Source organism: Nicotiana tomentosiformis, chromosome 3 (assembly GCF_000390325.3).
Source record: "Nicotiana tomentosiformis chromosome 3, ASM39032v3, whole genome shotgun sequence".
NCBI classification, from domain to species: domain Eukaryota; kingdom Viridiplantae; phylum Streptophyta; class Magnoliopsida; order Solanales; family Solanaceae; genus Nicotiana; species Nicotiana tomentosiformis.
This window is the reverse complement of record NC_090814.1, coordinates 134862793-134880406: the sequence shown is the minus strand read 5'-3', so window position 1 is coordinate 134880406 and position 17614 is coordinate 134862793. Positions and strand designations below refer to the sequence as shown.

Below are 17614 nucleotides of genomic sequence, written 5' to 3'. Positions count from 1 at the left end.
TAATATTAGTCCAAATGAAATATTATTATATTCTTTGCTAGCATAGAGGATATAATTAATATTGTGAATAAATTAAAGTTTTCTATTTGAAATAGAAAATTAAAATATATCTCTTGGTTAAAATATATATATATATATATATATATATATATATATATATTGTGTGTGTGTGATATATATAATTGATATTTATTTATATAAGGTATATATAAACTATTAATGAAGACTTTAGAGTGAAATCCAATTGCAATTGGATTCACGTGCACTGTTCATAAAGGAAGTGTGACTTCCATGACACCCATTTGGAATGGGATTTAGCTTTTCATTAGGAAAAGTTTTATAAAGTAAAAGGACTGTTTCGGCAACTTCACGTAATTCCCGTTAAGAATGGGATTTGTACTTCTCCAGTAGGAATTGTGAATATATTAAGTCTCATAATCCAATCCAATTTGGAATTGAATTGGAACGTCCAAAAAGGATCCGACGGACCACGTTAAATTCCATAAGATATATTTTTGAAATAAACTTTTACCCTAAGTAAATCATCACCTCAACCAAATAGAAAAAAGGTTTATATGTGATGTTATATAAAGGTGATGGAAAAAATTTGCCGTAGCAAGTCTTGAGAAGAAAAATCACTTTGTGAAAGTGAGAGTGCAATACAAAGCCAAGAGAGAAAATACAATTACAAGAAAATTATTTCTTGTTCTTCTATCTTTGAATTGAAATTTTTGAGAAACATTTCAACACGATATTTTCATTTAATTTTTTCGCGGGTTTCATTGATCAAAAAGTTGATAGCAAGGATCAGTCTCGGTGTGAATACGCATAGAGTTTTCACACTATCGAAGAAAATTTTGAAACGAGACTTTCTTCACCAGGTACGTCTTAGATATGATCTTTGACATGTAAATAAATTTTAAACACAAAAAGATCTATCTAGGATTATTATTGTTTTTCGCTGCGTGTTACGAATATCTATATGCAATTCCTTCCGTAACAAAGTGTACAGGAACATGTACGGGCTGCTTCGGCATTTTCTTTTAGCCAACAAAATGACCAAGCAAAGCTTGGTGTTCTCCTTTGCATTTGACCAGCCTACAGTCGTCGCGGCTTTGGTTTAGGTTCAAAGTCTCTCATTAATTATAACAATATATACTTTTTCGGGAAACAAAAAAAAAAGACTTTTAAAATTTATTATTTAAATCGAGCCATAAATATTTGTGCGATTATAAATTATCTTATTAGGTGTAAAATAAAAAATTTAAAGTTAAATTATTTTTAAATATAAAAGTATCTCATTAAAACAGACTAAAATTAGTTAAGATCGAGTAATATAATAAATTAAAAATGCAATTTGATTCCAGAAGTCCCTCCCTTGACAGCTATTGTAAATAGCAAACGCAAGTGCTTTTCCCTGAATAACCGAATGCTATCACTTAATTTCTATAAAGGTGGCTGCCATATATTTGAAGTCAAAATCAGCTTAATTTCCCTTATCAAAGCATTAGTAAGACCCCAACACAGCCATCTATTTGTCACATATAGGGCTACCTCTTTATAAATTAATCATTCAAGATCCCAAGTCATCCGCACCAAATAAAAAATAATTAATGGATTTTTCTATGTACTTCTAAAAGAGTTTTTTCTACCTCAATTGCGAAAACAGTTGGAGTTAGTTTAGATCTTTTGGTTGTGAAAAAAGAATAAGGAAGATCTTTTTGTTGACTTGGTGGAAATATTAATAATTAAATACTTCAGAATTTTTAAAAAGGAAAAAAAATAAAATCTACTAATCAGACAGATTCTAATTTCACGTGATGCGGATTCTTTACTAGGACCCCAAAGCCCAAAGGTAAGGTCCCTCTCAGATAGACACGTTTTGGAAAAGCTCATTGCCATAACATCACTATAAATTGCCTTGGTATACCTAATAGGAATGAATGCCATTCTTTAATTAAATAGCAGAATCTCACCAAATACGAAAACTGAATTGCTGCTTCAATTTTCTAAATCTGTAAGTTGCTGTTATTCTCATTTTAGAATTCATACGCAAATGTCCCTTTAGTTTTCATTCTGATTTGCTTTTCTCTCGAATTTCAATTGTTTCTTTTGGGTAAAGTCTTGTTATTGAATCGAATTCAGTAATGTGTTTTTTTTAATCTTCTATAAGATATGATCCATTATAAAATGGAAGCAGAAGTGTGTTGTTTATGTTTCTGTTGTTTCTTGGTGATTTGTGTTTTTAAAACTTTTTGTCGCCTTTTATGTAGATTCGTATTTTATTTTATTTTAATGAAATGGGGGACATATCTGCCATCTGGTTTATTTTAATGACTACTTTTTCACAGAGATATCATTTTTCTCCAATTCTTCCACCAAATTTCTTCACGTTACCTTTCTCCCATGTATGATTGAGATTTTCTTGTAAGATGCCAACATTTTCTAGAACTCAAAAGCATGCACATACCCCTAAGATTCTGATTTTGATTAAACTCTTAGAATGACTAATATAAATACTTGTAAATATGAAAATTTTGGGATGTATGAAATATGATGTTGTTAAACAAAACAGATAATAATAAGTCAGAAAAACATTATGAGAAAATAGTATTGACTAATGCCTGTTAAATTAATGTAAAAGGAAAGCATCTCTTTTTTTGGGGGGGTGTGTAGAAGAAGAAACTTTAAGAGAGGGTAGATTACCAGCTTAAAATCATAGGCATAAACTCTGGAAGTGTAATGTGACAGAAATTAATGAATGAATTGGAAAGCCTCAGTTCTTCAATAATTGGAGAGGAGTCATTTCCTTATGACAGCAAAGAGCTACAATGGTAGTGCTTAGGCAAATGTCTTCTGAATTTATAGTTATATTGTTCCAACAAAAGTTTTCTCCTCTTGATTTAACATATTGCACATTTTACAACTCATTCATTAGAGGGAATCTGCAGGATGTTTTTTTCTCTCGATCACAAATGCTATGTTTTCTGCTAAAAGAAGAGTTGAATGGCATCTAGTGTCTTTGGTGTCTCGTGAAAATTGTTAACTGGCCTGCATAGAAAATGCTTCCTAATTTTGCCTTTCGGGAGATTGCACATTAAATGATCTGCCCATGCTATTGCTTGGCTCTAAAAGCAGTCCTATTGAACACTTCTGCTGCCTTTTATTGTATTTAGATGATGGATTCACATGTTTACGCTTGGGGAATTAGGACCTCTAAACTTATAGGAATAATGTAGACTGCTCATTCATCCTGATAATTCCCCCCACCCCCGGCCCCCAACCCTACTGACAACCAAAAAAGAAAAGAGTGCGGCTGCGTGAACGCGGAATGTTTCGTGCACCGGGCTGCCCTTTTTTATACAACGGTAGCAAGCCCAACCAGTAGAGGAACGAAGTTTTTGTTGAGGTTTTGTTTTTTAAGATGAAATAGTCTTAAAATGAGGGTGAATGGGAAATGGAGGAAAAATGAAATTTTTGAGTAAAATTTTAAGTTTCCCCCTCTTGACAATGAGACATTGTCCCATATTGGAAGAGGAAGACATTTTTGGTGGGTATATATATAATTGCTCTTCTTGTAGCTCTTAAAGAGTTAAGAAGAAAGCAAGCCTCGCGCCGCCGCCGTCGTCGCTCGCTCGGCTCCGGCTACAGCTACGGCTACGGCTACGGCTACGGCTTCGGCTTCGGCTTTGGCTTCGGCTTCGGATTCGGCTTCGGATTCGGATTCGGATTTGGTCAAATGATCGATCGATTGATTAATTTTTTGGACCAAATTTATTTGTTAATAGTAAATATTAACGTAAGATTATCCGCATTTGTAACGGATATTTTCCAATCCGTGTATTGACCATTTGGCAGCCGCCTAATGCTCTTCCCACCATGAATGTGCTTGCTCCACAAACATGAATGTGCTTGCTCCACAAACAAGCTAATGCTTGCTCCACCATGGAGAGTGGACGTTTGGTCTTCTTCAACACTGGCTGCTATATATATGTGCAGCAGATGTTGAATAAAGACACTCGGAACTCAACTGAAATTACCAAGAACTCAACATACAATTGGCTATACATTGCACTCCTTCCTCTCAGAACTTCCATACGTTCTTCTGAGTATATACTCCTTCGTTCTGCATTGTTTTTAACTTCAAACAAAGCAACTGTAAGTGTGATTTGCTACCGAACTTTGTGTTCGCTGAAACACTGGGGTTTGAAGTACCGCTACACCAGTGTGTTATTCGTTCTATCCTGGGAGGAAATAATCCATTACCTTGGGTACTAGGAGGGGATTAAATTCTTTAAGGAAACACTGTGAATTCAGTGGGCTCGAATTTATAACTTTTTCATTACGTTAACTTATATTTTGCAGAATTATTATTTACAAATACAGCAATATTGGCGGGACTAACAGTTTTCACCCTCTGAACTGTACTGGATCAATCATACTGCATTGCGATGATACTCTAGGGATGTAAGCATAACTAAGAAGTGCATATATGTATGACAAGCTAGAATGGTCTTACTCATTTTGGTTCTTGGAACATGTGAGTTGGAGGCTTTTCAAATGGGACATGTAGGTTTTTGTCTATACAGTCCTTACTTTAATGGCAATCGTGATGAAATTTAATTCAAATAGTGTCATATAATCTAAACACTTATACCAGAAATTAGAGTTGGAATTCAAACTACATGAATTACATACTGTTGCTAATGAAGAAATCAGTGAAGTCAAGATATCCTTCTCTGTTTAGTGTGATCGCATTTTTTTGTTTCCCTGAAGGGCTGATATGAACTTTGATTCATTCTACAATTCACAGGAAAGGCTTCTGCTTCCTTTGATTTTCTGTATTGTGCTTCATCATCAGTGAGGATGCTTAAGATTCCTCCGCACCAAGTTGCAGGACACCAAGCAGGCAATGGGAAGCTTGGTCCGCTCGTGGATGAATCAGGACGTTTCTACAAGCCTCTCCAAGGCGATGAACGAGGGTCCAATGAGGTTAAATTCTACGAATCATTCTCTTCCAACACTAAGATCCCAGAACACATCTCCAAATTCTTCCCTATCTTTTATGGCACTCAGCTCATAGAGGCATCCGATGGATCTGGCTTGAAGTACCACTTAGTTTTACATGATCTTGTTCTAGGTCGAGTCAATCCGTCAATAGTGGATATTAAAATTGGTTCAAGAACCTGGGCACCACAATCAACTGAGGAGTATATGCAAAAGTGCTTGAAAAAGGATGTAGAGACATCGAGCCTTCCCTTAGGATTCAGGTTATCGGGGATACAAATATATGGAAATAAAGAATCAGGTTACTGGAAACCTGAAAGGACTTCAATTCAAAACCTTTCTGCAGAGGAAGTCAAGTTAATCCTAAAAAAGTTTGTTTCTTCTAACGCGGCGACTGACTCAGACTTGGAACCAGATTGTTCCTTTGCAGCAACTGTATATGGCGGTTCTACTGGCATTTTATCGCAGTTGCTAGAGTTGAAAGCATGGTTTGAGGATCAAACGATGTACCATTTTTATTCTTGCTCAATTCTGATGATGTTTGACAAAGAACATGCATCGGTAGGACGGAATCCAGGTGCAATAATCAAGTTGATTGATTTTGCTCATGTTATAGAAGGAAGAGGTGTCATTGATCATAACTTCTTGGGTGGTCTTTGCTCTTTGATAAAGTTCATATCTGAAATTCTTACTGCTCCAAATGAGCACACAACAGAAGTTTCCTCAAAGCCTGATCATCAGAACTTTATTTGCTTTGATAACGGTGTAAACTAATTCAGCTTAAAATCATGTTGCAAATTGCAATCTTTTTGTAGGAAATTCTATTCTAATGTTGCTATGACCCCAGTAGATAATAATCTTTACTGGACTCCTGATCATAAATAAACTTTTCTTTCAAATTTGATACTCTATTTAACTTACTTTTGATAGTGCTTTATTTTTCAAACTCATATTTGTATATTTGCTGAAGCCTAGTTGATTGATTTATCCTTCGACTGATTGAATGGACAGGATTATGACAAGAACTTTAATCTTTAAAGCTTACCTTTTATATATCTTCCTTCATGGTTGCAACACATATTGGTTTCATCTGAGAATATTTAGTGGATTTTAATGTATTAATTTTATTTAAAGCCATAACAATAATTTTGTCTTTACTGATTCTTTTGAACTTTCCAAAAGGAAAAAACTTAAAATCAATTCTCTGATCATTTGAAATAAAATAATTTAACCTTAACAATTAAAAATTAAATAAAATGAGAATATATAACACTTAACCATGTGTGTATACAAAAGACACATGTCCTATATTCAATTGTTTGGTGTAATTGTGTAAATAAGGAGGGCGAATTTGAAACAAACAAATATTAAACCGTTTCTCGTCTAAAAGTCACTATTTTGATCACATGGACTTTATTCAAACGATTTGAAGAAAAAAAAGAACATCAAAAAGATCCAGTCATTTTATTATTTAAGGAAATGCAACGTCAAAACCCAAACCCAGGCCGAATGGCGTGATAGAAGGCGCCAAAATCAGTTTATAAGCGAGAGCGGGAGGGAAGAGCACTTAGCGTGACAAAGAGAGAGAGAGAGAGAGAGAGAGAGAGAGAGAGAGAGATCCAGAAAATGGTGATGCTTTGCTTCGTATTGGATTTGCGGAGCTTATCAGCTCCATTGCTTCGCGATTTGAAGCAGGTGATATATCCACATGCATTTACTCATGAACAATTATATACAGCAATTGAATCTGTTGACTGATTTGCTGGTGCAAAGCATTGCGTTGTTTTGTTTCATTCTCTTCGAATTTCACTTGAATTCGCATATTTAAAATAATAATTTTGACCGATATTCTCTTCTCCGCCAGTCGATGTTACAGCTCGCCAATTTCTACTCGATATCGTCTCCAAGTAGTAGTACAGACAGTTCGAGATCAAAACCTTTGCCCGATCGCATCGGACTGTGCTATGTATTCAAAAATCGAATCTCACGCACCGATGAAGTAAATATAATCTCTTCTCTATTTTTAGCTCGAATATTTAAATGCTTCGGTCCCTATATTCATTTGTAGGCTGAAATGCGTATTACTGCTATTTTTACCTGGTAAACTTGTAATAATACTCCTGAACTGATAAGTGATGTTATACACAGCTTAAGATAGCTTATAGTCCACGAGGCAACTTCAATCTCCGTGATTTCCACCATGCAGTGAGCAATTTGCCTTCCGATGCCTTTTTGCCTGATTTCAACAGTTCTGGAGCTCTATGTTGCAGCGGTAATTTTTACGTGAATTTTTATTGATTTCAAAAAATTTAAATTCATTCAAGTTGTTGTTCTGCTTCATGCTTATGCTTAATTTGATTTGATCACTCTTGTTACCATTGGTGTGGTCACCATTTGGCGCTTGCAGATTTGAAACTTTGCAGTATCCTAAATGACAAAGTTTTGTACTCATGGGGAGGTCATAATAAAGATATTACGAGAAAGGTGATTTTGATTAGTTCCTGCATATTTGAAAGCCTGAACTCTGCTACCAAAAAGGCTCTCATGGTGATGCATCTACTCTCTGCATTCATATCATTATCTGTTCTACTTTATCCTCCAGATTTTGGACGGATGATTAGATGTCTTAATTGTTCAGTTTCTAAACCTTTTGAACTGCAAGCTTCAAGTTGAAAAAAGTGGTGGTTTTGCTGACAGGATGCAGCAGATAACTGTGTTTCCATAGAGTTTATTTTCTTGGAGCAAAATTCAAGTCATCTTGCTGATACTCCTGGAAGTATTAACAAATTCTTGAAGCAGATTGGTGATCTCGAGAACTGCTCATTTCAAAACTATATTCCAGGTTAGGGACACTCTTTAATCCTTCTGTGTAGGAGTCCTTAGAATGATACTTAAAACCTATTTGTTCACCGTGATTTTCATTTTATGATTTAGTTCATCTTGATCTTGTCGTGGGTAAATGTAATAAATTGTCTAGTTGAGCAAGGCCTATCTTTATTGGTTTATATAACAGATTCTTAGAATCGACTCTGTTTCCTGAGTTACCGTAGAGATCATTTTGTTTAAAAATCCTTTCAGTCTGTAGGAAGTGAGTTTCCTGATATTAGACTTTAGAAATGCCAATTATGTTCTTCCTGGTTGTAGCATGTAGTTCAAAATGAATCTGTGACAAGTTCTCCTTCTCCATGTGTGGTTCTTTGCATCCTTCGTATGTCTTTGGATCCTTGTTCATGCAATGTTTAAAGCAGCTAAAACATTTATGTATTCAAAGAGGTTAAATTTTCTGTTGATGGAAATAAAGGTCAAATGTCCTTGACTGGTTGTAAAAAATTTGAATCATAAAGGTTAAATGTCCTTAATTTTGTTCAATGAATGAGTACACTTGTTGGCCCCTAACATCTTTGTATAATTCCTAGGAAGAATCAAGTTTTCTCTTCTTGTTATTTATAACAAATAGATCTGCAGATGCACATGCTTTGTCTGGCTTGGTAAAGAAATGGTTTCAGGAACTGAAGGAGGACTTGGAAGAACAATTACAGGCTCGTTTTGTCTTCAAGAGCAATCTTTTAGGTTCAACAAACCAGATATCCTGCAACTTGCGCACATCTTTCAACCAGATAATCGATGAATTCGTTCCTTGTAAGGTATACTCATAAAGTTCATTAGGATACCAAGCAAAACAATTGATTTATTCTAGATAGGTCCTAAAAGTAACTTCTTGTTTTGAAAATGAAAGTCTTGATGAGCTGGACGGTAAGAATTATAGATTCTTCAGTAAAATCATCGCATCTTTCTCTCTGGTTAGGGTTCTTCCTACTGCTAAGTTACATTCTTTAACTGATTGGTAATTGGCCTTCAAGTTTTGGATTTGTTTCAATGATGCATTTAAACTACTTGTTTGTCATGTGATGGCCTGATGAGGGTTAAAAAACAGGTGATATTTTAGATTCTATGATTTTAACCATGAGATATTATCAAAAATTCTGAGTAATCATACAATTTTGCATGATGATTTACCTTTTATTAGTATAGTTTCCCTCCCATATTAGTTTCTTGAGACCAATCTCTAATAGTAAATCTTTGATTGACAAATAGCCCTTGTGCTTGTCAAGTAGTGTGTCAAAGTAATACTAATTATGGTGTTCCCTTTAGTTTTCATATCTTTTTTCTAATCACAGATTTGAGTGGGAAGTCTCATAAAACCTTACAAACGATTGAAGTCTTTATTCTTGCTTTCGCAATTTAATCAAGTAGGTAACAGAAAAGTAGCTGGTTTTTTAATGCTAAAACATTAGTGTTGAAACCTCATATAGATCTTACGTTCTTGTAGTATAGGAAATATTAACTGACTTCGAGTTTTCGTTTAACTTCTCAATGTTAGTTTTTAAAATGGCAAAAATATTAAAATCCATTAAAGAAAGATAGAATATGCAACAGATTATTTGGTTAAACCTAGAAAGGAGACGAATTATTAAAAAGGAAGGACCATCAACTACAATCCTCTGTGTTTGATATGGTGTTCATTTAGTCTTCCTATTCAATGATCCATCCTCATCTCTAGAAAACATTCTTTCTTTACTCCTCTGTAATAACAAATTGCTACCATTATAACAACTATTTTCTTTATGTTGAGTCCTTCCCATAAATGCCAGAATTCTTTTAAATTTTTTAGTCTGAAGGATTGTTAAGTTCCCAAGCCTGTTTAAATGTAGAGATTTGTCTAAGGCATTTCAAAATCTGAAGCTAAACAGTTAATTCATTTGCACTTGTTTTGATATGCCTACTTAGATTTGAAAAACAAAATCAATTTATCAGTTCATTTCTGTCGTTATTTTGGATTAACTTCAAAGATCAGAAATCCCTTTAAAATTCAAATGTCTATCCTAACAGGCCCATGTAAAATTTCAAATATGTGCCAAAGATACTATATTGGAAAAATGCACTGTTAGATTATCCAATTTGTTCATCAGGAAGTTCAGGATTAACTTCAAAGATCAGAAATCCCTTTAAAATTCAAATGTCTATCCTAACAGGCCCATGTAAAATTTCAAATATGTGCCAAAGATACTATATTGGAAAAATGCACTGTTAGATTATCCAATTTGTTCATCAGGAAGTTCAAAAGTTGTCAAGCAGAATTATTTTGGCCCCTTGCCAATACTGTATTATGGGTATTGCAGCTGAGAACTAGTTTTGGATAGGAGATATTGCTGAATTTTTTCTTTCTTAGAGAACGCTTCTCTTAGAAGGCATCCTTTATCTTACGAAACTACACATAAATCATGCTTGGTGCTTCTCAAGCTGTCATAAATCATGACCAGACGAGCAGATGTTGATAAACGAATTCAGTTCATTTGGTCGCAATAAAATACACATCTTCGCGAACTGTTATAAGCTAGTTTTACAGTGAATGTTATAGATATCCCTACCATTAATTGCATCAGTAAACCATTTTTATTCCCCCTGGGTGTCCAAGAGTATACATCTTTTATTTTCTTGTAGTGAGCAGTAAGTCTCACGTGAAGTTTCTTAGAATTGTTGCTCCTTTAACAGTCATGCAGGTGTCATGGCATTCCATTTGACAACTCAAAAATGATCCGGACAGATAAGTCTTCTTGCCCAGTAACTGGAGTTGAGCTTGGAGCACTTGATTTGGTTGAGAGCTCTGTGAAGATAGGAGAACATACAATCCTCTATATGCCCTCTTTCCAGTGTTGCCGGGACCTTCAGAAAGTTCCTTTACCAATTAACTTCGATGTTATTGAAAGAACTAACTTGAGATCGCTTGATGAAGGTAAGTTTGGATGAAAATAAAAAGCTTTCTGTGTTAAATTTTGCATTCTATTGTTAATGTCTGGTCCCAGTTGAAAATATATTAGCTATGAGAAATCAAAGTCCTAACAAAGACAAAACTTATACCGATGCCCTCTCTTTGCACTTGTGAGAATTAATAACTCGGAAAATTATATTATTGATGTACCTTAACTATAATACAAGTATGCTTATTTACATTAACAACTAACTAACAGCACTCCTTACATCAATTGGAAATTCTCATGATGCACTAGAGTCATCAGTTTGGCACCTAATTCAACATGCATTTGTTACCTCTTGCTCATGACTGGTGATCTACACTCAATATCAGCTTCTGTTTCTTAACAGGGATTATTTTAGGTACTTCCTACATTGTTACCCCAGCTTTGTCTGAGTTGGATGATACTGATAAATCAGAGCTAAATTCTAAACGTAAGCAGAAGGCCTATCATTATTCATTGCTGCCATGCCTTCCCATACTATATACTGCATAACCTTGCCCAACTTATAAAATGTTCAAATAGTCGCTGAAATTAAACTGAGAATACTTTTCATGAAGAGATGATGATCTGGCTCTGTGATTTGGCAGTTTTTCAAGTGCTGTGTGGTGTTCTGCATTCCCTTGACCAGGGTTTGGTTTGTTCATCAAATTCTAATGTAGAAACTGCGAAGCAAACGTCCTTCCTGTGCTATTATATTCTTTTACCTTCAGAGAAAGGAGTAATGATTCTCAGAGTAAGTATGTAGTCCCTCTCACATCTGAGCCTTTATTTTCCTACTAAAAAGAAGTCAACAACATCTATCTCTCTTCATTTTGATAAAAAATTAGTGCTTTATTTCCTTCTCATTTTTCTTAAAAAATTTCATGCGACAGAATCCCTTGTAGGTCTAGACAAGAATATGCGACCAACGAGAACGTGCAATAAGCTATTATTATTGTTGTTGTTTCTTTCCTTTAATGTTTTTATGTTTTCCTTTTGGCCCTAAAGTCCAATCTGTCAACAAATTATAACCGGCAGTGAAGATATTTCTTTCTTCCAACAACCCCTTGATTATTCTTGTTTTAATGCATCCAGCTATCCTGCAATATTTTTTTCTACTCTTTATTATGTGATGTCACTGTATAAGTATTTTCAGCGGCTTGCTGGATCAGAGGAAGCCTTGCCTGTCCCTGACATCAGTAATATCGCTTGCACCCCAGTCACCGAGGATATTGAAAATTCTCTGCAGGTCTCTTTGCTTAAGGTCTGTTTCATTAGGGAAATTCTATTCCTGTTCTTTTATTTGATTCTTCCGATACATCTTCGTTTCTTACTGGGAGCAATACCAAACTAGATGCACTGATAAGATGAAAGATGAACCAGCATTCATTAATAAATTCATGAAGCTCTATAAGCTGGATCTTAATTTATCTTTCTCAAGGATTTGCAGTTTCACATTCTCATCATTAACGATAATGTAGCTTTATCTCTAAACCGTTTGCACTTTGCTAGGTATAAAGAAAGGGCTGAGTGTTCTTCCTTGGTGCATAGAGGAAGGTCATTTTTGGTACTTCTCCGGATTAAGTTCTGATGCTCTTTGTTATTCCAGATCGAATTAAGAAATTATGATCCAGTTCAGCACAAAAGAGGCTTCCATCAAAGACTAAACTTGCTTGTCAAAGAGAGCCTACAATTTGGGTAACTTCTTTTCTTTCCTGTAGTGTTTTTCTTTATCTGCTATAAAAATATATTTCACCGGTCACTGGTCAGCTATATGATCTAGGTCAAATGCCCAAATATGCCCTTGTACTATACGAAATTGAGCACATTTGCCCTTCGTTAATACTTTAGCTCAAATATGCCTTTACCGTCACATAGTTGGTCCATATATGCCCTTAGAGTTACACAGTTGGCCCATATATGCCCTTTTCGAAACGGAATTCACCCAAACTATTCTTTCGTTAATTGTATTAAAGTGTATTATTACAAACACTATTTTCTTTTTATTAGTACTTTTTTTCTTTACCTTTCTCTTTTCTTTCTTCTTTTTTCTTTTCTCTTTTTTTTTTCTTTTTCTTTCTCCCTTATCCGTTTCCTCCATTACTGATGTCTTCTCCATTTTTGTCACCAATTTCACTTGACAAAACTCATAAATTCCAATTACTAAGAAAAATCTCCCATAAGGTAATCAAGTTCCAATTTCACTGGCCCTCTAAATAAACGAAATTAAATTGTTCCAAAAATTATGGTTTAAACTTTAAAATAATAAAAACATCTCAACCTTTAACAATACTCAAAAGACCAAAATATTTAAATTATTTCCAGAAAGATAATTTAATGATTAAAAGCCTAGAGTTCAAGTTGTAGTGTTATAAATTTGAGTTAGTCCTTTTTCATCTTTTTTCAGCTGGACATTTTCTATTTTTTTTATTAACTATGTAAATTAGGGGTGTACAAGGAACGGGTTGGCTCGGTTTTTATCAAAACCAAACCAAACCAATTATATCGGTTTGGATTGTTCGATTTTGTTGGATTTTTCGGGTTTTTTGTTACATTAATATTACTTCAATCTTACTTTGTTAAATTTTTTTAGAACTAAATATATGTTCAGTAAAAATTAAAAAATTGACAAACATATGATCTATAAAAACATTCTTATGGGAGAATTTTCTTAGTAATTGGAATTCATGAGTTTTGTCAAGTGAAATTGATGACGAAAATGGAGAAGACATCAGTAATGGAGGAAATAGAATAAGAGAGAAAGAAAAAGGAAAAAAAAGGGAAGAAAAGAAAAAAGAAGAAAGAAAAGAGAAAGGTAAAGGAAAAAAGTGCTAATAAAAAGGAAATAGTATTTGTAATACACTTTAATACAATTAACGAAATACCTAATTAGTTTGAGTGGATTCCGTTTCGAAAAGGGCATATATGAGCCAACTGTATAACTCTAAGGGCATATATGGACCAACTATGTGACGGTAAGGGCATATTTGAGCTAAAGTATTAACGAAGGGCAAATGTGCTCAATTTCGTATAGTACAAGGGCATATTTGGACCTTTTCCGTATGATCTATGGATTGGTTTTTTCTTGAAGTTCATCCCTTTTCATTTTCTGTCAATAGTTGACGTGAAAGTTTTTCTGGTGGTCTGAAAACCGCACTAAGTTGCTGATGTGTATTGTTGATTACTCCATAGTGTCCATTTAAGTGCCACTGGTTAATATAAATGTTTTAGGAACTTGTTGCCTTTCTTAGTTATTTATAGGGGATCAATATAGCTAGTTGGTTCAATTGGTGTCTTCTTAAGCACTTCTTAACCTTTGTTCCATGCTCCTGATCTGGGTTAACTATAGCACATTCTAATTTTTAGCGAAGAATCTATGCTGTTTTATAGTTGATTTTGTTAGGTGATGGAAGGAGTCATCTACTTCGATCAGGAGCTATTTGCTTTAATAAGATTCACAACAAATTTCATTAGTTCTCAACTCTGGAAAAAATTAGCTTCCGAGCTTTAGCTTTAGCCCGAGCTGTCTGATCTGCTAATCACCATCCGTGCTGATCACGTGTAAATCAGCTTTATATAGGCATTGAGTTTAATTACTTCTTTTCAATATTTTCTTGGCTTGTCATGGACTTTCATCTTAAAAGATTGACTATCAGGGCAATACCTGCTAAGGCTAAAGAACCGGTGACAGCAACAAACATAGCCCTGCAAGACCCTATGATAGAGGACTTATCAGATCAAGCCAACAATTTGTTGGTTATAGAAGACAACATGATGGATAGTAAAACGACTGATGGCAAAATTGGTACTAGAATTACTGAAGAATGGGAACAGCTAGTTGTATTAGAGATTCCAAAGATGTCTTCTCCCACTTGTATCTCCAAGCCAAAGTTGGATAAAGAGGTTTCCTCATCTCCCCCTAAAACTACTGGAAAACTTGATGACAAAACTTCACGAATCCTTGAAAGGCTGGAGGTACCGAAGCAGCTGCAAAGAAAAGCAGCTTCCCCTACAGTGTCAAGCTCTTCAGTTAAGAAGCCTCTGATCCCCTTTGGACGTGGCATTACTGACGCTAAAGCCATTGTTTCGAGCCAGTCCATAAAGCCCAACTTTCAGAGGCTCAAGAGGAAAAGATAACTAGGGAAGTCCTTTTCGAGCAGAAATCTCAGTATGCTGAGGTCCATGAGGTCCGTCTTCTCGTTCTCTGTTGTTTTGGTATCTCGAATTTTCTAGAATGTCATCTTTCATAAGCAACTAATCATGTGCATAAGATGTTCTTATATCGCACATCAATCTCAACGTTCTTGAACTATTAATGATTCTGGATGGTCATGATTACCAACCATACCTTGTGACCTTATAAGATGAAATGAAGTGCTTTGAACTCTTATATGATACATTTGGCCAAGAAATTGAATTTATCAGGGGAAAGATCATTGTAGCGTAAGCCTTGACCGATGCCACTGATTCATTATGAAGAAAGAACTAGTCCAGGGTAAATGAGCTGGAAACACGACACAAAACTCTGAAAAGATAAGTTTAATTAGTTCAAAGAGAACTTAAGTGTGAATTTTGATGTATTCTTACATAATGAAAGATGTGTATATCAAACCATAGTTCTAGGGGTGAAGCATCATCATCCACCTAAAATTCAGGGACGAGATTAGATAGATACGCGTCGGGGGACTAGAAAGACCTGTTAGTGAGTTCTTAATTTGTCTTTCTATACTTCATGAAGAGTGAGGCATTATGATCTCAATATTAAAAGGAAAAAGTGCCTTTAGCTCGATTGCGGGCTTTTACCGTATTCTTCGCTCTTTTTCCCCTTTTCTTCGTTTTGGTCAGTCTTCGTTCCTTTTCATATCGAGGTTAAGTTGAATCGATCAATGTCTCTTACTTCCATCTGTCCCCATGACCAATTATGTTTTCGTATAAGATTGTGGGATAACGTTGATTCCAATTTAATGTGAGAATCTTAATCACAACTAGAATACCATTCTTAAATCCAATGAATTAAGTGTGGAATACAATTTAATGTCTTAACGCAGCCTTTAAACTTTAATTGGCTAAATAGTTTGATGATCTAGAAAGAATGACGACCTTGAACTATATAAATGTTTTACTCGTAACGTTCCTTTTGGTTTCGTTGAAAATAATAAGCATCTTCGGATCCGTATGTAATTCGATCATGTAAAAGTTCCAAATTCAAACCAACAAAAATAGTTGCAGAATAACTGAATAGCTGTAGAAAGTTGTTCAACCATTAAATGTGGCACCATAATCACATGATTACCACAATGCCCAAAATACCAGGACCTAGATTACTTTCATCAAATATCATTGTTTCTTTCCTACGTGCTTGTCGTCTTATTAACAGAAATAAGACTATTATGTAAGAAACTGAGCATCCTTAAAACTTGTCTAGTCAAGATTTTATGGAGACCGATCTGAACTTATCATCTACTTATTTTAATCAAAAATAGTCAATGGGAGTGAATACTTCAATAGCAACATTGATCAGAGAAACTAATCCAGTAATCAACAAAGAATATGAAGAGCAAATGTTGCTATCAGCAAGCAATTTCAGGTGCATCACATCAGCCATTTTATAACCCGGAAAGTGGATATCACAGTAAGTCCTGCCCAAAAACTTTACTTAGTAAATGGTACAAGAGAAACAAAATTATAATTCGTTCATAAGAAAATCTGTACGAAATTGAAGAAATCTAATTGGAAAATTTGATGTGTGTCTTATTCATTGCTTTGTACATGTATATGTACATACTTGCATATGCAATAACAGAAATATTTATTCCTCCCACCTAACTCACTAACTATATAATTTATCTTATCATAAACTCATCCAAAGGACCCTTAACTTTTCTGTGGGCAGAATACATGACTACTTCTTGGTCTTCTTCTTCTTCACCCTTCTTCTCTATCTCTAAGCAAATCTCCATGAGTCTTAGAATTAGGATAGGGTTTCTTCTTCCCAACATCCCCTCAAGTTGGAGGGTAACTTTGTGACCCCTAACTTGCTCAAAATTTCGGAGTGAGAAACCCCAGAAAGTGGCTTTGTGAAGAAATGCGCCAGTTGGTCTTTAGATGGAACAAAAGAAAGGGTAATTAAACCGGAAAGGAACTGTTGATGCACAAAATGACAGTCAATCTCGACATGTTTTGTGCGTTCGTGGAAGACAGGGTTACAGGCGATGTGAATGGCTGCCTTGCTGTCAGAGTGAAGAGGTATGGGAAGACTTACTGGTGCAGAGAGATCTTCAAGGAGTCGAACTAACCATGTAAGTTCAGCAATTACTCTTCTCATAGATCTATATTCTGCCTCTGCAGAAGATAGAGAGATCGACACTTATTTCTTTGATTTCTAGGAAATGAGTGCTCCTCCTAGTATGATGAAGAATCCACTAACATACCTCCTAGAATCCTTGTAAGAGGCCCAATCAGCATCGCAAAATGCAAGCAAGGAGAATGAGTATTCTGCTGAGAGAAGAATTCCTTGACCTGGATCAGAGCTCAAATATTTGAGCACTCGTAAGGCAGTAGAGAAATGAGACTTACAGGGTCTTTGCATGTATTGACTGAGGGTAAGGACCGCAAAAGAAAGGTTCGGGCGAGTGCTAGTGAGATAGTTCAACTTTCCAACCAGATGACGAAATACTGCTGAATATTGCAAAGGATGACCATCATCAGCTTGAAACATGGAAGAATGATCAAGAGGAGAACTGACTCGAGACAAATGGGAGATATCAAATTCCTGCAGCATATCCAAGGTAAATCTCTTTTAGCTTACAATT

At 35.1% G+C, this 17614-nt stretch overlaps 2 protein-coding genes across 7 annotated transcripts; both read left to right on the top strand.

Moving 5' to 3' along the window:
• Positions 1-1862: 1862 nt before the first annotated feature.
• On the top strand, positions 1863-5909 carry LOC104111716 (inositol polyphosphate multikinase alpha-like). 4 transcript variants are annotated; one of them, XM_070197667.1, is made up of 2 exons: positions 1863-2017; positions 4814-5909. In XM_070197667.1, exon 2 carries the CDS (start codon positions 4867-4869, stop codon positions 5779-5781), a length of 915 nt encoding a protein of 304 aa, XP_070053768.1. In that variant the 5' UTR covers positions 1863-2017; positions 4814-4866; the 3' UTR covers positions 5782-5909. The 4 variants fall into 4 exon arrangements, with proteins under 4 accessions (XP_070053768.1, XP_070053769.1, XP_070053771.1 ...); XM_070197668.1 differs by having other exon boundaries at positions 1983-2027; positions 4819-5909; XM_070197670.1 differs by lacking the exon at positions 1863-2017 and adding an exon at positions 2108-2126 and having other exon boundaries at positions 4819-5909.
• Positions 5910-6227: 318 nt separating this feature from the next.
• Positions 6228-15197, top strand: LOC104111717 (uncharacterized). 3 transcript variants are annotated; one of them, XM_033660135.2, is made up of 12 exons: positions 6228-6702; positions 6872-7006; positions 7156-7279; positions 7415-7554; positions 7705-7849; positions 8473-8651; positions 10561-10801; positions 11170-11253; positions 11411-11556; positions 11950-12066; positions 12412-12500; positions 14459-15197. In XM_033660135.2, exons 1-12 carry the CDS (start codon positions 6634-6636, stop codon positions 14937-14939), a joined length of 1950 nt encoding a protein of 649 aa, XP_033516026.1. In that variant the 5' UTR covers positions 6228-6633; the 3' UTR covers positions 14940-15197. The 3 variants fall into 3 exon arrangements, with proteins under 3 accessions (XP_033516026.1, XP_033516028.1, XP_033516027.1); XM_033660136.2 differs by having other exon boundaries at positions 6229-6702; positions 11959-12066; XM_033660137.2 differs by lacking the exon at positions 11950-12066.
• The last annotated feature ends 2417 nt before the right edge of the window (positions 15198-17614 follow it).

Excerpts from the sequence above, each read along its gene's own strand:
- LOC104111716 (XM_070197667.1), top strand. The coding sequence starts at position 4,867 with ATGCTTAAGATTCCTCCGCACCAAGTTGCAGGACACCAAGCAGGCAAT.
- LOC104111717 (XM_033660135.2), top strand. The coding sequence starts at position 6,634 with ATGGTGATGCTTTGCTTCGTATTGGATTTGCGGAGCTTATCAGCTCCA. Across the intron at positions 7,280-7,414 it reads TGGAGCTCTATGTTGCAGCG|ATTTGAAACTTTGCAGTATC; the intron begins GTAATTTTTACG and ends TGGCGCTTGCAG. Across the intron at positions 12,501-14,458 it reads AAAGAGAGCCTACAATTTGG|GGCAATACCTGCTAAGGCTA; the intron begins GTAACTTCTTTT and ends ATTGACTATCAG.